Source organism: Monodelphis domestica, chromosome 3 (assembly GCF_027887165.1).
Source record: "Monodelphis domestica isolate mMonDom1 chromosome 3, mMonDom1.pri, whole genome shotgun sequence".
In the NCBI taxonomy this organism is placed as follows: domain Eukaryota; kingdom Metazoa; phylum Chordata; class Mammalia; order Didelphimorphia; family Didelphidae; genus Monodelphis; species Monodelphis domestica.
The window spans coordinates 98,445,028-98,465,692 of NC_077229.1; the positions used below are offsets into that span (position 1 = coordinate 98,445,028).

Sequence of the window (20,665 nt, forward strand, 5' to 3'; positions counted from 1 at the left end):
GTCTCTCTACATAGGACCACCATTTTGAGAAGGACCTCTTGGGAAGGACCACCCTTTCCTCCCCACTTCCCATGCAGCTTTACGGATTGCCTCTCCCCACCCCATCCCAGTCAAGAATATAAGCTCCCTGAGGACAGGGACTATCTTACTTACTTATATTTATATGCCCAGCACATAGCACAGTGCTTGGCATATAGAGAACACTCAGTAAATGCTTCATCTATCTGTTTTGCCCTTCCCTGGACCTCAGGAGCTATTCTTTCTTTTCCCTCCAAGGTCAGTGAGCTCCAGAGGGATGGTGATAACTATGCTTTTTTAAAACCCTTACCTTCCATCTTAGAATCAATACTGCCTATTGGCTCCTAGGCAGAAGAGTGGTAAGGGCTAGGCAATGGGGGTAAGTGACTTGCCTAGGGTCACACAGCTAGGAAGTGTCTGAGGCCAAATTTGAACCCAGGTCTTTCTGTTTCTAGGTCTGACTCTCAATCCACTGAGCTCCCTAGTTGCCCCCCAATATACCAAGTTTTTAAGGGGGATACATCTACACAGGTTAGGATGAGAGAAGGGGATTCCTGTACTGCTCCAGAGAAATGTGCCCTGCCGGTTCCCAGACCACAGCACCCATCCTGTGGCTCAGCAGTGGGGGCAATTCTTGGACCCAGCAGGGTGGATGCACCAACAGAGACGTTGCAATACTTCAAGAAGGCTGTGTGAAATGTTTGGGGGAGAACCTCCGCCTGGGGGCAGTGATGGGCAGCTTCCTCACCAGGTGCTCCCCGGGTTTCCACTGTGAATGTGGTAGGCGCCATCTGGGTTTCGGTAGGTCAGCATTTTGGTGTAGCCTGGCAGGAAGATGGGGATGGGTCAGGCTCAGGTCCTGGATCCAGATGAAACATCAGTGTCTAAGTGTCACAGAGCTGGGGGGGTGCCAGTGTCTCTGGTTTGGAAGTGAGTGTGGCAGGAGACGGAGCTGCAGTGCCTGCATCCTGGTATTACTTGAAGGAGTGGTGTTGGTGGGTCCTTCCTGTAACTTAGGATAGCATCAGCGAATCTCTGAGATGACAACGTCCAAAGGAAACATGGAAAAAGGATCAATGTCTAAATGTGACTTGGGGGAGTTTATCATTGCGTGGTGTAATTGGGGGCATGTTCAATCTTCTTAGGATTAAATATCTAGGTGTCACACCCAGGGAAGAGCCTTCAAAAGGAGAGACAGGCATGTCTAGAGACAGGAGGTCCTGGGTTCAAATCTAGCCCCAGACACTTTCTAGCTATGTGACCCTGGGCAAGTCACTTGACCCTCATTGCCTGGCCCCTATTACTTTTATGCCTTGGAACTGGTTCCTAGTATTGATTCTAAGACAGAAGTAAGGGTTGTTTTTGTGTTGTTTTTTTTTCTAACTAAAACAACAACAACAAGAAGAAACCTAAGGTATATCTAGAGGATTTTCAGTGTCTGGGATTAACTTGAGAAGAAAGGACATCGATATATAATTTATGATTGGAAGTTGTCCGGTTGTTTCTGTTATATCCTCTTCTTTATGACCTCATTTGGGATTCTCTTGGCAAAGATACTGGAGTGGTTTTGCCACTTCCTTCTCCAGATCATTTTACAGATGAGGAAACTGAGACAAACAGGGCTAAGTGACTTGCCCAAGGTCACAGCTAGTAGGTGCCTGAGGTCAGATTTGAACTCTAGTCTTCCTGACTGCCAGTCTGGAGCTCTATCCACCGTACTACCTACCTCTCCAGTTGGGAGCTAGTGTCCTATTTACACAGAATATGTCTTGTGAGTACAATTTTTTTTATATGTTGTCTCCCCCATGGGAATATAAGCTCCTTAATGGCAGGGGACTTGTTTTTTGCCTCTCTGGGTCCCCTGAGTGCTTAGTCCAGTGACAGACAGTAAGCACTTAAATGCTTGTCAATCGACCACCAAATTAGAGGCGAGTGATAACCCTACGTGTATGTGTGGGCACGAGTGGCTGTGTGTGAACGTCCAACTTTTAACCTGGGGTAACGGTCAGTGTCTGGGTGCAAATCGAGGCCCCCCATGAGTATGTAAGCACAGAAATGCGATGCCCTGGGGATACGTGTACAAGGCAGGGATTCTAGGGTACCTTGGGGTCTTTGGTGTCGATGTCTTTTGGATTAGAGTGGGGAAACGCACCCCCAAGCTGGCAGGAGCTAACAGCCTCCTCTCCTTCACAAATTCACTCACCAGTCACAATGTTGTCTATCACCTTGTTTCTCAGCTCTACTCCGACCTGGCCCCACTGCCCTGTGGCGTCCAGGTATTGGGTTAGGATGACGAGGGGGGCCAAGGAGCTCAGAGTCTGCTCAGGGCAGCCAGTGGGCACCGCCAACAACTTGCGCGTCTCTGAAGGGGTTAGGGCTCCGAGGATGGGCTCACCAAGAATGTCTCCTGGAAAGAAAGAAGAGGGAGGCACCATGGCCATGAGAGCAGTCTATGTACACCCCATCCCCTTCAGGCTAAGGAAAGCATAGCTCACACCTGCATCCCAGCAGTCCTGCTTCTAGGGGGATGGCCTTGCCCTCGCTACCTTGTACGCTGACAAACACTTCTGCGTTTGTGCCGGGCACCATGTTCTCAAAGTCTTTCCTCTGCACCTTTTCCACTTGGGTGAGACCTGGGCAGAAATGAATTTTCCAGGGTCCGTTAGTTCCAGGAGCCCATCAAGAGGAGGCAATCAGAGTTTCTGGGGAGTCAGGATGCAAAAAGGTTAAACAGCCACAGAGACAACTGTAGCTGGTGGGACCCCATCTACTGGGCTGGTGGCATCCCATCCCATCCAACATGGTAGCCTTCAGACCTCTAGGCATATCCCCAAACCCATGACCCGTTGGTTACTAGAACTTTTCCCCCACCTCCCAGGTCAGTGCTCTCACAAACCTTTAGGGTCCAACAGTAGGCTATAAGAGTGTCTCTCTATCTGGCCTTCTGCCTGTAGTCAAAAGAATCCCAGAATCCCAGCATGTAAGAGGGAATTCACAGGTCATGTAGTTCAGTTCCCACCCCACCCTTCATCTATTCTATAGCTGGGGGAAGTAAGACACAGAGAGGTAAAGGGAGATAGCATGGTACAGTGGTATATAGGTTGAATATGGAGTCAGATGACCTGAGTTCAAATCTCCAGCTCTGCCATTTGCTATCTGTGTGACCTTGGACAAGTCACTTAACCCCTTTTGACCTCATTTTCCTGATGAAGGTGATGATAACAACAACAATAATAATAATGTCTATTGTCTTTATAACGTGTCTTAGGTGTGTTATCTCATTTGATCCTCATAGCAACCCTGAGAGGGAAGTGCTATTATAATCTTCATTGAGGGGAAGAAATTTTAAGAGACTTGCCCAGGATTGGATAGACAATTAGTAAGTATCTGAGGCATTCTTCAAACTCAGATCTTCTTGACTCTTGGCCAACACTCTCTTGACTACCATGTTCCCTTCTATATGTAAAATGCAGAGCTGGCCAAGGTTCCTTCCATGTTGTAAATCTATGATGCTGTGTAATTAATTTCTGTACCTTTGAACTATGATTCCCAGAACCCCACTTTCCTGCTCACATTGTATGCTAATGTAGGGAGGATATAAGTTTGGTGTAACCCTGCCTCTAGTGCTCTGCTTCTTGTAATCAGAGCAGCTTCCAGCAGTTCTTTTAAATAGGCCAGGAGAGCGTAGTCACGTGGTCTTAATTTTGTTAGGTAATTAGGTTTTTTACTTCTATTTTCTTTTTTTTAATTCCTTCTACTTGAAGAGATCATTATTAAACTTCATAAAATATAATTCTTGGAGTGTTGGATATTCATTTAAATCATACAATGCTATGAGTCACACAAGACTGCACTGTTAAAAAATAGTGGAGCTAGGTTTTCAGAGGAGGTCTTTCAGTTCTAAACCTAATGACTTCTCATAGGGGAGGCAGGTGGCACAGTAGACCAAGTGCTAGGTCTGGAGTCAAGAAGACTCATCTTACTGAGTTCAATCCAGCTTCAGACACTTACTAGCTATGGGACCCTGGATAAATCACTTAACCTTTTTGCCTCAGTTTCCTTATCTGCAAAATGAGCTGGAAGGAAAGGGCAAACTATTCCAGTATCTTTGCCAAGAAAACCTCAAATGGGGTCAGGAAGAGTTGGCCATAACTGAAAAATAACTAGACAACTATTGACTTTCTCTATTGTGCTATAACATGTGAGGAAAAAGTTAATCTTTGGAAAAGATAAAAGCATCCCTTGAAACGTGAGGTGAAGGGAGTTGTAATGATCATGAGTGTTTTGCTGTGGTTCAACTTCCTGAGTCCCCTCTCCTTCCTGGATGTTGGCACAAGGCTTGCCTCCTCTGAGAAGGCCTGTTCTGCCCACTGCAACTGTGGGTCTTCAGCCTCTTTTCCCAACTATCCCCCTCACCCTGGCCAAGGCACCCCTCCTAGGGTCTGTTGAGCCGGCCCTTGTCCCTACGATGGCCCTTGGTCTTCCCGAGCCAGCATGTGCCTCTTGCATTCCCATTAGAGCAAACCCCAGGAAGAAGGTAGGGACTACATCTCCTTTGTCTTTGTTTTTCATGGCAGCACCCAGAGCAGGACTGGCCTGGGAAGTAGATTCCAGTGGATAGCCATAGCTCCAGTTTATGACAGGGCAGAGGCTTATCTATTCTGGTGATTTCTTGGTATAAACCGACTAATACGGATGACGTCTGTTCCAGTCATTCATGTCTGGAAAAGTGTGTCCACTAAAGGCACAGGCACTTCTTATGTGCCTGGTGACATCTATCCCCTCCTCTTCTGACAGTTGTTCTCTGACCTATGTGGTATAGCAGAAAGAGCCTTGTGGATAAAAGACTTGGGATCAAGGCCTGGCTTCCATACTTATATAGGGGGGTGATTTGTAAAATGATGATCTTTTATTTAGATAATCTTTATTTATTTTTATTTCAATTTGCTTTACCTACCCAGGTATTGTGAGAAAGGGCTCTGTCTGGGAAAAGAGAGGTTATTCTGATTGTGCATAGCTTGTGAGGGCCAAAGATCATCTGTAAAATGATGACCCCCAGGATCAAGATTAAAATGACCCAAGTAAGAATGGACTTTGGGAAAGTTAAGATAACTTCTACCATGATAGGAGAGGCCAGCAGCCATACTGCCTGGGGGTTAGGGAGGGGAATATGTCTCTGAATCTAGCCAACATCTCATCTTCCTGCCAGGTCTCACCCTTGAGGGATTCAGTTACCTGCACTAAGAGCGTCTTCTTCACTTGGTCCCAGGTCCCAGGCCCCACGACCTTGACCTCCACTTCAGTTTCGCCTTGCTCTACAGGCAGCACAGTGAATGGCACCACCACAGAGGAGGCTGGACCCACGGAGACTCTTTGGCGAGAAGGCTTTGTCTTGCTGGAAGCACTACACAGGGCCTCCTTGTAGGGAAACTCTACGCGAACCTGGATTGGAAGGGAATGAGGACAGAGGCTGTCACCATAAGCAGGAGGACCCAGGCAACTGTTGACACCTAATTGCTCCATTCCCCATTCAGGAGAATGAGGGGGAACCTGGATCCTGTCCCCATATCTTAGCTATCTGGAGTCTAAAAAGAGAACAGCCCATGATAAAGCAACATGGCAGCCTGTCCTAGGCTCATAGGATATCAGTGCTGGAAGGCACGACCTATTCATTTTACAGATCAATTGATTCATCAGCAAACATTTATTAGCTCCCTGCCACATGCCAGACACTGTTAGGAGCTGGAGTTACAGACCAAAATGAGACAGATATTACCCTCCAGGAGCTTACATTCCATAAAAGGAGACAGTAGTGGTAGTCTCTCAGTGTCCGAGAATGACAATTGTCTTTGTGCAGTTTTATCTACGGTGTACCCTCATGTGGCTTTGGAGTCCAAAGGCTGAGGCACAAAGTTTGTGGCACATGGGGCATGGGATGCCAATTGTTACGGGAGATGAGGTTGTAGCCTGGTGTCGGCGTTCACGCGCAGCAGCAAGACGTTGACGTCGTTCATCTTCAAAGGTGGCGGTGGCATGGTTAATGTGGGTTCGCCAGTTGCTTCTGTCAGAGGCAGCGAGTTCTAGTTGCTTTGGTGTCATGCCAGCCCACTTCAAGTTTGACTTTAGCTGATTCTTGAATCTTTTCTTTGGTCGGCCTTGTTTCCTGAGTCCAGCTGACAGTTCACCGTAGAATACCTGTCTTGGTATTCACTGTGGGTCCATGCAGATGACGTGTCCAGACCATCGTAGCTGGGCTTTGAGGACCATTACTTCGATGCTGGTGGAGTTGGCTCTGTCAAGGACTTCCTGATTGGTGATTTGGTCCTGCCATCGGATCCTCATGATTGACCGGAGGGAGCGTTGGTGGAATTGCTCCAACTGCTTCATGTGCTTCTGGTACAGTGTTCATGTCTCACAACCATACAGGAGCGAGCTGAGGACCACTGCGTTGTACACTTTGAGCTTCGTCGCAGTGCTTACACCGCTGTGTTGGAGGACTTTGGAGTGCAGCCACCCGAGTGCCTGGCTGGCCTTTTGGATCCTGGCATTAATCTTGTGGTCTAGGGACCCGTCGTTGGCGATGGTGCTGCCCAGGTACTTGAAAGTGTTGACGTTAGAAAGCTGCGTGCCGTCGATAGTTATGCACGGCTGGTTCGTTGGCCTCTCTGGTGCAGGTTGGAACAGCACCTCTGTTTTGCTGAGGCTGATAGTCAGGCCAAACAGTTTTGTTGCGGTAGTCCACAATGGTTTGAAGATGATTTTCTTGGTGGGCCATGAGAGCACAGTCATCTGCAAAGAGAGCTTCCAGGATGAGTCTCTGTTGTCTTTGTTTTTGCAGTCAGGCGGCAAAGGTCAAATAGTGAGCCATCCAGTCAGTATTTGATGTAGATGCCAAGGTCTAGATCCATCACAGCATGTCGTAATACTTGGGTGAAAAACAGGTTGAATAGTACCGGAGCAAGGACACAGCCTTGTTTCACGCCATTGGAGATGTTGAAGAGATCGGAAGTCTCTCCACCAGATAGGACTTCCCCTGTCATGTCGACATGAAAGAGCTGCATCAGTTTGACAAATTTTGCTGGGCAACCGAGATTGCTGAGGATCACCCACAATGCGTCCCTGTTCACTGTGTCGAACGCCTTTGTCAGGTCTATGAAGACAATGTAAAGACTCAGGTTCTGCTCAAGGCATTTTTCCTGCATTTGCCTCACTGTGAAGACCATGTCGATGGTGCTGCAATCTGGTCGGAAGCCACATTGTGATTCAGGCAGGTTCTGCTCTGCAACAGATGGCAGGAGTCTGTTGAGTATAACATGGGCGAGGATCTTTCCGGCAGTGGAGAGTAGTGAGATGCCTCTGTAGTTGTCACAGGCTGCTTGTGAGCCTTTGTTCTTGTATAGGGCTACGATGGAGGCATCTCTGAGTTCTGGGGGCATGTTTTCCTCTTCCCATATGCTGGTCAGCACTATATGGAATGCCTGGAGCGCCTTTCCATTTAAGGCCTTGTACACCTCGGTTGGGATCCCGTCTTTACCAGGTGCCATGCCTGCACTCATTTGTTTAATGGCTTTTTGGACTTCCTCTATTGAAGGAGGGATGTCGAGTTGTTCAATGGAGTGGTTTTGGGGGATCTGGTCAAGGGCACTTTGGTCGACTGAAGAGGGTCGGTTGAGAAGCTGACTGAAGTGTTCTTTCCACCTGTTGCTGATGCCTTTTTTATCTTTTATGAGAGTGTCACCATCAGAGGATAGCAAGGGAGTGGTGGTGGGTTTTAATGGCCCATAGACAGTCTTGAGGGCACTGAAAAATTGTTTGTAGTTTTTCGTATTAGCAAAACGCTGGATTTCTTCTGCCTTTTTTTCCCACCATCGGTCTTGCATCTTCCTGATCTCACACTGCGCCGTGGCTTGGAGAGACTTGAATCTATCCTTTTTAGGAGCAGAGTTTGGGTTATTTTGCCACTCCATAAAGGCTTTGTTCTTTTTGCTCAATAGGTCTTCAATAGCAGTGTTGTTCTCATCGAACCAGTCCTGGTGGTTGCGTTGTTTGGGGCCTAGGACTGCCTTTGATGTTTCCCTTCACTGCGTCTCTGAACTGGCTCCATTTCTCGGTTGAGCTTCCAGTGAGTGATCCCTTGGCAGACAGCTTGTTGTCCAGGCAGGACTGGAATGTTTGCAAATAAGATGGATCTCTAAGACGACTCACATTGTAAAATACGTGAACTGTCTGGGCGCGTTTTGGATGGCAAGGCGCAATGCGCATTTGAAGAGTCTCTCTAACCAATCGGTGGTCTGTCCAGCATTCAGCTCCTCTCATGGCTCTGGTGATCTTTACATCCTGGATGTCTTGCCGGCGTACAATGATGTAGTCAATGAGATGCCACTGTTTTGATCGTGGGTGCCTCCACATTGTTTTATATTTGTTCGTCATTCTGAACACAGTGTTCGTGATGGTGAGTTCGAACTCTGAGCATTTGCTGAGTAGCAGTAGGCCATTGTTGTTCATTTTGCCCACACCGTGTTTGCTGAGCACTCCTTTCCATCTTTCATGGTCCTGGCCAACGCGGGCGTTGAAGTGTCCCAGTAGTATCAGCTTGTCATTTGTGGGCACTGAGTGCAGGACGGCACTCAGGTCAGAGTAAAGCTGCTTGATGGTCTCCTCTGTGCTGGTCAGTGTTGGGGCATATGCGCTGATGGTTGTGGCATACCGGTCTTTGCTGAGAGGCAAACGGATCTTCATGAGCCTCTCGCTGATGCCCACAGGCAAGTCTGGCAGCTGTTTGAGCAAACTGGTCTTGATAGCCAGGCCAACACCGTGGATTCTGTCTTCATTTGAGGCTCTACCTTTCCAGAAGAAGGTGTATCCAGTGGTGGGTTCGCTGAGTGATCCCTCTTCTGGTAAGCGTGTTTCGCTTAAGGCTGCGATGTCGATGTTATATCGCGCCAGTTCTTTACCGATTAGAGCTGTTCGTCTCTCAGGTCTTGGGGTATTCTCTCTATCAAGTAGTGTTCTGATGTTCCATGCTCCTAGTAGGAGTTTCTTTGTATTTTTTCTTTGATTTCGACCGCTTAAAGGGGATGACCCGCCAGCTGCGGTGTGCTGACCGGGTGTTTGTAGGGCAGACAATGTTTGGGACACCTTTTCTAGTCCCCTCCCTTGATTAGGGTGAGCAGTGCTGTCCTAGAGAGGGCTGCTCAGTCGCCCAGGATGCTGCCGAACGTCCCTGCTGCCCACAGGGCCGAACGACCACTGGTCCATGGGCTGCCTACGTGCAGGATCGTGACTACAACTGCCAGTGGTCACCTCCACTTGTTGTGTCGCCACTCCCCCATTGCCACAGGTCTTGAAGAGGGTGGATGGGGTTAGGATAGATGAGTGTGCACAAAGATACTTGTGCGTGAAAGAGATTTAAGTGGAAAAATAGATGCACAGAGACAGTCCCACTCTCTCGGCATTGGAAGCCGGGGTCCAGTGGCACGAAAAATTGTTATGTCTGGAGACTTCCTCAGCTGCATTGGATGGCCGTGTTGTCCTTTGTGCTCCAACACGCCCTAAGCACTCCACAGTGCTTTTCTGCGTCGCCCTCTCAGCCATTGAACCTTCTTATTGGTTTCTTCCGTCTGTTCAGCCGAAGCAGTCTTCACATGCTGGGTAAGCAAATCCCTGGTTCACCAGGGGTCAATGACCAGAAGGCTACTCTCACAAGGTTTGGCCGGCCTGTTGAAGCCGTTGCCCGGGGTGTGGCCGCTGCCACATGCTAGCAGCTACTGGGAGCCACAAGTGAGAGCTGGGTGTCAGGTGGGGGTCAGAGGCTGGAGAGCTGCCCTAGGAGGGCATGACAAGCCCTCCATACCAGAGATACTACCCCTCCCTGAGCACCTCATACACAAAAGGAGACAACAGTTACACATATAACCTTATATGGAATATCAACAAAGTAAATACAAGGGGATTGCATGAAAGGGAGGCACTAACATCTGGGAGGATCATTAAATGAATTGGTTGTTGTTCAATTGTGTTTGATTCTTTTTTTTATTATCTAATTATTTAATTTAGAATTTTTTCTGATTCTTTTTGTGACCCCATTTGGGGTGTTCTTGGCAAAGATACTGGAGTGGTTTGCTATTTCCTCTCCGACTTATTTAATAGATGAGGAAACTGAGGCAAATAAGGTTACATAGCTCAGAAGTGTCTGAGATCAGACTTGAACTTGGGTCTTTCTGACTCCAGGCAGTGCTCTATTCAATGAGCGACCTAACTATGATTTTATTGGTATAGAGAACTATAAGATCATTGTCACCAGATTTCCTACCCTGCCTTGGTTGTGAATTGTCTCCCATGAACCAAGAGAGGCAGGTGCTTTCTCAGCATCCTCCTGCACTTTGGGGATCAGGTCAAACACACACCATGGGACCGACCCAGAAATGTCTGGTTGGTTGACAGTCAATCAGAGAAGTGAATGCATGCCCATGGGAGCTAGCCCATGGTCTAATCACTGTTCATGGTGGAATTATTCATGACTCTCTCCCCCTCACACACATACCCTTTCTCCCATGGTCAGGCTCCCTTATAGTGCAAAGCCCCCACTGAAAACTCACCATGGCAATTCTGTTATGGTAGTTGTATAGCACAGCTTGAATTTGGACCTGCTCGTTCCTGACCGCAGAGAAGGGCAGCTTCAGGTCCACAAAAAAAGACTTCCTGACTGTCATCTCTAGAGGTTCTGAGATGCAAATACCTGACACAAGGATAGGTAGTGAAAGAATGGAAGTTGAGGAAGTGGAGGTGGGGATTTGGACCTGGAGGAACCACCAACTCTTGGAATGCATACAGCCCAGGATTGGGGTCCCATATAACCTTGGGCTGAACAATCACAGGGACTTTGGGGTGTGGGGTAGAGGAGGGCTCACCTTTGCCCTTCAGGAGACTCACGGCCATGATCTGCCAAGTAGTGATGGAATCAGGCAAGTTCATAGGGATGGTCATCTCTGCGAGACTGGAGGTGGGGGCATGTAGGGTGGAGGTAGGGACAACTGCATTAGAGTCACAATCACTGTCCTAAGGTCAGTCAGTTGTTCAAGGATCATGGTTACTGTCCTGGGGTTAAGGTCAGAGGCCGAGTATCGATTACTATGGTCACTGTCCAATAATCATGGTCTCTCCCTTTGGATCACTTTCTTGGGGTCAAGGTCATCATTCTTATCTTTCAGTCGAAGTCGCTGTTTTGTGTAATGGTTGTTATCTTGGGTTCTCCTGTACTATTTATTTTTTGGCCCAAGATATTGAGGGAAGTGGCCAAAGGGAGCCTTGGTCTTACCTGGAGCCTCTGGCAGGATCTTGGGGCAAAATGACCTTTTTCCAGAGCCAGCTCTCAGGGAAGTATTTACGTACTTTTAAGTCTGAGTCTTCAAAGAACAGGAAGTCCTCATCATCATCATCTTCCTCAACTGTGGGATATGTGGAGAGGGATCCCCTGTTAGAGTTTTGCCTGACCCTTGCCTTGCCCTCTCCCTACTTCTCCCCCCTTGGCTCCTTCCTCACGGGTCCCCAAACGCAGCCTCTCCGCTTGGGCTTCCTGGTTCAGCAATGCCCTGTGGTGACAGCACTGGAGAAAGGCAGCCTTACAGGCTGGGCCATGGCGAACCCAGAGCACCCGCTCCTCACATGAGAGTCCTACAGGTCCCTCTCGAAACCCAGTCTCACAGCAGCGGCGTTCCAGCGCCATCTTGAATTCATTCACTGCAGGAGGGGGGACGTGAGGAAAGGGTCTGAGACCATATGAACCAAGGACATAGTCCTCTTTTCCCTTCCCCAATTTCTTCCTTCACCCTTTCCCAAATAGTTCTTTGAGGTTCGAGAGTTTGGGGTTTGGAAATTAGAGGTTTAGTACTTTGGGGAGACCAGGATCTAGGATTGATGGGTTCAAGGAGCAGTTCCAGGTCAGACTCTAACCTTTTTTAATTTTCTTTTCCAGAATCTTCAGGGACCTGCGTTTTCGGGAGGAGGAGGAACTCTGGGGGCATCGCCAGTCTAGAGGGGGAGGGAGCACTTGTTTGGGGGAAGGTCATCAGAATTGTGCACAGGACATCTGGTCATTTCAGCCTGGGCCTCTTATCTCCAATACTGAGCACAGCTCACTGGGATGGGTGGCCAGATTTTTTTCTTTGTCCCTGATCGACCTCCCCACTCTCCCCATCCTTATTTTGTTCAAAGACCCTTTCAGTGGTAAAACTTCTTTCCTAACTCGTTCTCCTGGCTCCCTCCACGTGGCCTCCTCCACAACCACCTTCCTACTCATAGGATCTTGAATTGGAAGGAACTTTAGTAACCATCTAGCAAATCCCTCTATTCTATGGTTGCAGAAACAGGCCCAGACTGAAGAAAGGGACTTGCCCAAGGTCATGACAGCAGATTCTGTATCTGACTCCAGATGCTGTGTTTCTAGATCTTTATACTGTATCCCATGACTTGCTGGAGAGCCCATTTCCCCATCCCTTCTTGGCATCCCCTGACTGCCCACTGCAGTCTCTCTCTCCTACCTTCACTAGCCCCTGTGCTCAGGCTAGTGTTGGTTGTGAGGTCCAGGCCAGCATCTGTAAAAACACCCAGGTTGTCTCTCCCACTTCCAGCAGTGCAGCCAATATCTCGGTTCTCTACCACATCCCAGACCTGTGGACCACCAGGGAGGGCATTAAAGCTGGGTTGTTCCAGGCCAAGCCCAGGAGCAATGGGACCCAGATTTTTCTCATGACCTCACCTTCTTCTGGGAAAGCTTGTGCTTGCTGTTTAGGACATAGATGGCCTTGTCCACAGCAACTAGCCCCACCAGAGCAAGAGGGTCACCAGTAAGGCGTAGGTTCACTTGGTCATTGGGTTCAAATATTGGGATATCAGCTGAATCCTTCAGGCCTATTTGAAGCTGGATGGGCATAAGTACGTGAGAAGAATTTGTAGTTCCTTGGCTGGGCTGCTTCCCTTGATCTGTTTGGGCCCCAATTGTTCCTACCTCCTCTTTCCAATCATCTCAGCTCTGGTTCGACCCTGTTCTTCCCCAGTTCTAAGTGCTAGCTGATACTCCACTCCTAAAGAATCGTGCCCACTAATCTATCCTGTTGCTCCCTTCCACTCAGTTCCTCTCTAAATGCTTCTTGTATTTCAAGGTCTAGTTCTAGTCTCATCTCCCAGAAGCCTCTTTTGAAAACTCCAACCCAAACTGATCTTTTCTATTTCTGGCCCCAGGACTTTATGGGCCGGACCACACACACAGTATTCTGGGAAGAGCAGAGAGGGTGCTAGATGCTGTGAATTTGGGGTCAGAAAGACTCACAGTGCCCATGCACCTGTCTTTCACATCAAGCCAGATGGAGTCAGCCACAAGCTCTGGGCTAGAGCCTGGGAGGATGTAATAGGCCAGGATGCGGAAGGATGGCAGAAGGGCTGGGTTCACAGAGATGATGGAAGATGTATAGGTGCCCCCTGGGCTCTTGCGCTGGATCTGGGCATGTGTGATCTGCCCTTTGCTCAACAACTTAGCAAAGGGGAGAAAAGGAGGGAGAAGCACAATAAGAAGTCATTCTGGAAGAGAGAGGGAGAAGTCCATCTCTAAGAGTGGCTCCAGGCGCCCTCCTCATCCCTGGAGAGTAATGATTGAGGACTTTCCTACAGGGGATATGGGAAGATGAGGAAGGCCCTCTGACTGCCCTCGCAGCCCTCCTCACCAGGATGGTGAAGTGCTTGATACTCTCTTTGGTGGCTTGATCCTGGTGCTTTGTATTGAGGCTCAGATGAAGGCTATTTCCAACCTCAGTGCCCAGGGTCTTGACTTCAATGTGTAGGTAGTTTCCAGAGTTCTTTTCAGTCTTATAGGCCTGGGCCGTGAACTTAGCAGAGGCCTGTTCCTGGGGTTGTAGTTGCTCATCCTTTGTCTCTACCTGTGGGGAGTTGGGGGTTAGAAGTGGGAATAAAGGCACCTTTCCAGAAGCAGCCCCTTCCCAGGTCCCGTGTCCCTTCCGGGTTTCCTTATTCTCTCTATTCCACCCTCCGCCCCAGAGGAATGGGCTCAGTGTCCTTACCTGAATGGATAGTCTCTCCAAGTTGGCTGCAGTGTTAAGGGTCAAGAAGCCAAGTCCCTCCGCTGAAGTCTGGACTCTCTGGCTTTCACATTGCACGTAGACCCCAGACGATGGGGACCCATCAGGGTTGGTGACTAAGACCTGTGGGTAAGATTAGTCAGGGAAGAACAGATACTAATAGTCTTTGGGAAGTGGGGAGAATCTCTGGTTTTGGGAGGGAAAGTCTTTGTCCTTGAGAGAAGTCTCTATTCTAGGAGGGAATGATTGTCCCAGGAAAGAGTGGAATTTTTGTCCTAGGAGTGGAGAAGAATGTCTGGAATGTGGGGAAAGTCTCTGTCCTGGGTAGAGGTGGAGGTGGAGGTTGTCTCTGCCCTAAGAAAAGATGGGCTCTCTGTCCTGAAGAAGTTTGCCACCTTGAGTAGCTCCTTACCCCAAAGTGGAAGGGCATTCCAGGCTTGAAATAATGGGGTGTTCTGGTGAATTGGATGTTGTAAGGACTCTGGACTATCTTTACCCCTGAGGTCTCAGCCTGGACCATTTCACCTCCTATGCAAACAAAGAAGCCTTTTGAGAAGGTCCTGGGGAGGAGGTAGCAGAGGAAATCAAGTCCCTCACAGACTAGGGAAGTTCTCATCTGCCTTCCCTCTCCCTCATGGAAAGAAGTTTAAGTCTTCTGATCCATTTTCAGAAGAGGAAATTGAAGTTCTGGAAGACTGAATGATCTCTTATGCCCAACCTTGGTCCGTTCCCACCCTGTTCATCTCCATCCTTCTTCTGACCCAGTTTAGGGGAGCCAGGAGGGGCATATTAGAAAGGAATGGCAAGAGAGTCACTCACCAGAGGAGAATACAGTGACATTGACAAAAATTGAAGCCCCCAGGAGATCATTGGGGTTCTGGAACTGTGTAATCAGGGTGGCCTTGTTGAGGGAAGCATGGCCCTCACCTTCAGAGATCTATCTCAGGAAGAAGAGATATTGAGAAGGAAAAGGAGAGCCTCAAAAGAGAAGGGAAAGGAGAGCCTCAAAAGAGGGTGAGGATCAGAGGGGGTCAATGCTGACCTTTACTTTTTGAAGTGAGTCCTGTATGGTGATCCTCTGAGAGTCCAATTTCACCCCAAAAATGACCAGAGCATGTCCTTCTACAGGCTTGTTGAACACATACCTAGAAGTCCGGAGAAGATTGTCTCACTGGTTCCTCATACAACTTCACACAGTTGCCAAGATCCTGATTCTCACTTTTCTAGTCCTATGGTTCTATTGGGCCAGCTACATAGGAAGTATGTGTATGGGGGAGATCCTGGTCCTTGCTTTTCCTAAATGCCTAGATTTCTCCCAGTTTTCTTTGCAGAGGAGGTTGAGGAATACCTAGTCCTAGTCCCAAGTGCTTCTCTATCTCCCTTTCTGAACCTTTATATACCCCCAATGCCCATGTAAGGTATCTCTCTGCTTCTGTCTGAAGATAAGGGTGGGAATGCTTACCTGGCCTTGATACCAATCCCCAAGGTCATGTCATTAAAGTAGAAGAAGGTCTTATTGGGGACCAAATGGACCTCAAAGGATGGGAGCACTAAGAAGGGAGGGAATTTGGAGTTGATGAGGTGAGCTTCAAAGGAACCGAGTCTAGAGACCCAGAGGCCAAAGGCCAGCCCAGAAACCCAGAATCCCAGTTCTCCAAGTCTAATGCCTAGAACTTCAGAGCCCTAGACCATATGTCCAATGTGGGTGGCATGGCCCAATGTTGCTTACCATATTCCTTCACATCAAAGGACACAATGTATGGCTTCTGGGGCCCACTCTGGTATCGGGCCTCAATGGTCCAGGTTCCAAAACTGAAGCAGTAAGGTCATAATCTAGACCCAGTGGTTAGTCAATCCCTCCTCCAGGCTTTCCTCCCCACCCCCATCTCCACCCCACTTTGGAAAGGCCTGGTATAAATGGGAAGAGGGAGAGGAAGGGAGTGGGGAAAAGAAACAGAAAGAGAGGATGGGAGGGTATCAGAGGAGGGAGTTTGTGGGGTAGGGAGCAGAGAAGGGAATACCTGACCAATTCAGGGAGTTTGAAGTTGCTCACAAAGAAACCATTCTCGGCCCCGAAGTTCTGGCTGCTGACAGAGATGCCTTCAGGGTTCTGGGGGGCAAAAGGATACTGAAGTCCCTCAATCCTAGGACATACTTCCCAGGGTCTCCCTAACTCTATTGAGATTCCCCAAATCCATTTCTTATAACCCACAAGAAATAACCTTAATGTTGATGGTGAATGGCCTCATCACAGGGTCTAATCCGTGATTCACTGTGAACACCCTATATTGAACTGGAAGGGAAACGAAGATACTGTGTTATTGACCAGAGCCCAGATATCTTGGCAGTAGGAGAAGTCAGATCCCAGAGACCCTAGACAGTGAGAAAAACAAGAACCCAAAGACTCTGGGCTCTGAGAGCCAGAATCCAGAGACCATAAGCAGTTGGGGGAGCTGGAGCCCAGGGATTTGGGGGGATGAGAGAAAAGGGAGTCCTCTGGGCAATGCCAGAAGCTAGAAGTCAGCCTTCCCTCTTCTGTCCCTCCCAAGCATTGGAACCTACCTAATTGTCTAGGGGTATAGATGGTCTTATCGGTCTGGATGAAGATATAGCCAGCATGTGGAGCAACTAGGATGGTTTTCATCAGAGAGCAGGCCTTTGAGGTGACTTTGAGGACCACGTACTGCTTCCCTGGGCGTGGAGGGAAGACTACACTTTCAGGGATCTAGGAAGAGCATGTCTTGAACTCAGTACCTTTCCTTCAAACCTACTCCTCCCATTGACTTCCCTGTTTTTGTCAGCAGCATCACCATTTGTCTAATATCCCATGTTCTTTACTTTAGGGTTATCTTGGGGTCCTTCCCTTTTTCTCAGCTCTAAGATCCAATCTGTTACCAAGTCCTGTCTGTCTCAATTCTGTACCATGGCTTTCATATATTTCTACTTTTCTCACGTTTTTTTTTTTGTCACGTTAGGAAATGTAAGGAACATGGAAATTAAAACACCAACAGATATTAATTGGATTTTTTTTTTACAAGGGAGTTGAAATATGACCTTTCTTTTTTTTAATTAATTAATTTTTTTAAAAAACCCTTACCTTCCGTCTTGGGAGTTAATACTGAGTATTGGCTCCAAAGCAGAAGAGTGGTAAGGGCTTGGCAATGGGGGTCAAGTGACTTGCCCAGGGTCACACAGCTGGGAAGTGTCTGAGGCCAAATTTGAACCCAGGACCTCCCATCTCTAGGCCTGGCTCTCAATCCACTGAGCTACCCAGCTGCCCCCATTATGACCTTTTTTTAGGATCCCCTTTGCAGTCCCCTCCAACTCTAAATTTGTGATTGCTGATTTGGTCTATATGCAGCACCCTTGCCTAGGGTAATTCTTGAGTGGCCTGTCTCATTTCTCTTTCAGACTTCAGACTAGTTTATCCATCCCTTGTTTTGTTGAATATTTTATATATATTTTTTAATAATAATCATATACATATCCATGATTGTGATGCATGAATGTAGTCATGGCACTCCTCTACTCTCCACTGGCTAAACAAGAGAAAGGAAGTCATGTGAGAAGAGATCACGATTTTTTTCATATTCCCCAAGGAAACTACAATCAAAGGAGAAGGAGTCAGAAAGTGAGTGATAGGGAAAATAAGGGGTGGAAGGCTGAAATTACTAAAGGTTTCAGGAAGAAGGAAACTTTTGAAAAAATTCTCCTTTGGTTTCCTATTGCCTCTCAAATCAAGTTCCAGCTCGTCTGCTTGGTATCTCAAGCTCTAGGCAATCTGTGCCTGACTTTCCAACCATGGCTCATATTAGTCTTCTTCAAGCTTTCTAAAAAACATTCTAACCAAACTAGTTTTCTTTCTTCCTCTCACTCCATATAGCCTGTATTGTCCCTCTTTTATACTTTTTCTCAGGTTATTTCCTATGCCTGGAGTGCCCTCCCTCCCCTAGGTAGCACATTGGCTTGAGCACCAGGCCATGAATCAGGAAGACCTGAATTCAAATCCAGCTTCAGCCACTTACTAGCTGTGTGAACCTGGGCAAGACACAACTTCCATTTGCCACAGTTTCCTCATGTGTAAAATGGGAATCATAGCACCTACTTCTCAGGTAAGAATCAAATTAGATAATATTGGCACATTGCCTGACACAATCAATTCTATATAAAAATTTTAATAAAAAAATTACCTCATCTGTTGAATTCCTACCTGTTCTTTAATACATAATAACTCTAAGGAACATTTTCCTGATTCTCTGCCCCTTTCACTGGTTAGTAATGATTTCCCCTTTAAGGATTCACAGAACCCTTTTTGCACTACTCTTTTCCCATGCACCAACCATGTAATAATTATAAATAGCTATTAATTTCTGTGTCTTATTCCCCTGTGCAACTATAAATTTTGTGAGAACAGGGACTTCTTGTGTAACAAGTACAGGGTCTCCATACAGAGGGAACGTGGTTAAATGACTGGATGAAAGATCCCTAACCATTTAGTCTCTGCCTGTACTGAGCCCTTAGAGGAGTGGAAGCCAAGGATGGACCCTGAAAAGGGCCTCTGAAGGAGGGGAGACAGCTCTTGTTTGTTTGTTTTTTTAAACTCCCACCTTCCATCTTAGAATCACTACTGTGTATTGGTTCCAAGGCAGACGAGTGGTAAGGGCTAGGCAATGGGGGTTAAGTGACTTGCCCAGGGCCACACAGGAAGTATCTGAGGCCATATTTGAACCCAGAACCTCCTGTCTCTAGGCTTGGCTCTCAATACACTGAGCCACCTAGCTGCCCCCAACTCTTGTTTTAAGGAGCCTCTGACCAGAGGAAAATGACAGAGTCCTCAGACCCTGGAAAGTCAGAGGTCATACAGTCCAGTCCCCTGCCTTTGAACTCTATGACTTCCTAGAATCATGGGCTCTAAGTTCAAACCCCACTCTTGGGAATTTCCTCTTAGAGCCTGACCCAAACCACCTTTAATCCTGAGACCTGATGTTCCAGGGTTGACTTGAAGTGATAGGGGTGATGGAGGATCTTTCTCCGGGTCTCTACCAAACCCAACCTCACATACCGTCACAGGAACCAAGGCCATGTAGTCCTCATCTTTGGAAAGTGTGAGTGGTGTGTTATATAACAACTTCCTCTCCAGGGGAAAGTCCCAAATGGCGAGAAACACTTCAATGACATTGGCCAGGGGTTGCTTCGGGTCCTGATGCACCTGTAGCATGATGTTCTCTGGGCCCCCCACCCATAGGACTCGAGGGGCCACCAAGAGGCACCTGTACCAGAAAATATACACAGGGCAATAAGCTGAGAAGAACATGCCCAGAGCATGTCCAGGTACTTAAAGAGAGGAAAAAACCAAGAGAATCACATAGAGTCCTGCAAAGGGAAAAGCACTAAGGACTACCCTTGAAGATGCTAAGGCCACCCATATGGATAGAGCTACAGAAGAAAGTCCTCCAAGAAAACCCAAATGGAAGTCATAGAATGTCAGAGCTGAAAGGGCCCTTGGGAGGCTGGGGTGTTCCACTCACACCTGAACAAGAAACACTGGGAGATATTTGAACCCAAGTTCAATATCGACATTCCATGTTGAGGTAGGTATGCAGAAGGAAAGAAACAAAATGGCGGAGGAAATGTAGAGGGAATCAATCACACAGAGAGAAATACTCCAAAGACCCTTGGCTGCCCATTGAGGGAAAAAGAGACAGATATACCCAGAGAGACATACACTGAACAGGAGGGAACATGTCCGGACCCTTCTCATACTCACAGAGGGTCACAGTGGGCAAGAGGGAGCCCTAGGAAGAAAAGCAGGTGTGCCAAGGCCAGGGTCCCAGGGCCCTCCATGGCAGAGGCTGGCAAGGTAAGGATAGAAGTGGGCCAGTATACTTGGGGCTACTGTTCTCTGGTTATTTGTTTTGGCTCTATCTGTAGGCCAAGTTAATTACTAACTGAAATGAGAAGGCTTCCCATAAATCTTGTGGTTGCTTCCTCCAGTCCCAGTCCCAGGAACAGCCCTCCTCCCTGTCAGCTGATTCTTGCTCCTGAAATTATTTTCTTGGGTCTGGAAAGGGCTAGATAGGGATTCCCTCCCTGCTATAACTATCCTACCCAAGAGGAGGGGCTTTTTTAGTGGCAAAGACCTCAGAGGCCAATGTTCAATGTCCAGAACAGGCAGCTGTGGCTATAGGCCATCCTTTATCCCTTCTTTGTCCAGTGTAAAGTGTAAGGAGTTTCCTGGCACTGTAGGTTCAAGAGCTGGAATTGAGCTCAGATGCCATCTAGTGAACTGTCCCATTTTATAGGTGGGAAAACTGAGGCCCAGAGGGAATGTCTCTCACACCAGGTGACACAGATAGAGGGCTGTAGGGATTCAAGGTATATAAAAGACCTCAAAGATCATCTAGTCATCCCCCTCCCCATCCCTAATAAAGGTAAAATCCACTTGCCTATGGATGCACAAATTAAAAGGGGAAGAGATGTGCTTCAACCAGCTTAGTTGTGGTTTACACTTTCCTTCCTTCCTTCCTTCCTTCCTTCCTTCCTTCCTTCCTTCCTTC

At 47.8% G+C, this 20,665-nt stretch overlaps 1 protein-coding gene across 1 annotated transcript in view; it reads right to left on the reverse strand.

Moving 5' to 3' along the window:
- Nucleotides 1–20,024, reverse strand: part of LOC103096413 (venom factor) — a 36,884-nt gene extending 16,860 nt beyond the window's left edge. Inside the window, exons 1-25 of the mRNA XM_007488578.3 lie at nucleotides 19,876–20,024; nucleotides 19,171–19,378; nucleotides 16,671–16,833; nucleotides 16,331–16,401; nucleotides 16,130–16,218; nucleotides 15,838–15,920; nucleotides 15,571–15,658; nucleotides 15,151–15,253; nucleotides 14,928–15,045; nucleotides 14,521–14,636; nucleotides 14,091–14,231; nucleotides 13,737–13,949; nucleotides 13,346–13,546; nucleotides 12,776–12,937; nucleotides 12,558–12,687; nucleotides 11,971–12,048; nucleotides 11,560–11,757; nucleotides 11,336–11,465; nucleotides 10,929–11,014; nucleotides 10,617–10,756; nucleotides 5,254–5,460; nucleotides 2,915–2,966; nucleotides 2,565–2,651; nucleotides 2,222–2,425; nucleotides 767–842 (exon numbers count right to left, since the gene is read on the reverse strand). Of these exons, the coding sequence (XP_007488640.2) occupies nucleotides 767–842; nucleotides 2,222–2,425; nucleotides 2,565–2,651; nucleotides 2,915–2,966; nucleotides 5,254–5,460; nucleotides 10,617–10,756; nucleotides 10,929–11,014; nucleotides 11,336–11,465; nucleotides 11,560–11,757; nucleotides 11,971–12,048; nucleotides 12,558–12,687; nucleotides 12,776–12,937; nucleotides 13,346–13,546; nucleotides 13,737–13,949; nucleotides 14,091–14,231; nucleotides 14,521–14,636; nucleotides 14,928–15,045; nucleotides 15,151–15,253; nucleotides 15,571–15,658; nucleotides 15,838–15,920; nucleotides 16,130–16,218; nucleotides 16,331–16,401; nucleotides 16,671–16,833; nucleotides 19,171–19,378; nucleotides 19,876–19,952 (3,221 nt within the window). The 5' untranslated portion in view covers nucleotides 19,953–20,024. The remainder of the gene's footprint in view (nucleotides 1–766; nucleotides 843–2,221; nucleotides 2,426–2,564; nucleotides 2,652–2,914; nucleotides 2,967–5,253; nucleotides 5,461–10,616; nucleotides 10,757–10,928; nucleotides 11,015–11,335; nucleotides 11,466–11,559; nucleotides 11,758–11,970; nucleotides 12,049–12,557; nucleotides 12,688–12,775; nucleotides 12,938–13,345; nucleotides 13,547–13,736; nucleotides 13,950–14,090; nucleotides 14,232–14,520; nucleotides 14,637–14,927; nucleotides 15,046–15,150; nucleotides 15,254–15,570; nucleotides 15,659–15,837; nucleotides 15,921–16,129; nucleotides 16,219–16,330; nucleotides 16,402–16,670; nucleotides 16,834–19,170; nucleotides 19,379–19,875) is intronic.
- Between the last annotated feature and the right edge of the window lie 641 nt (nucleotides 20,025–20,665).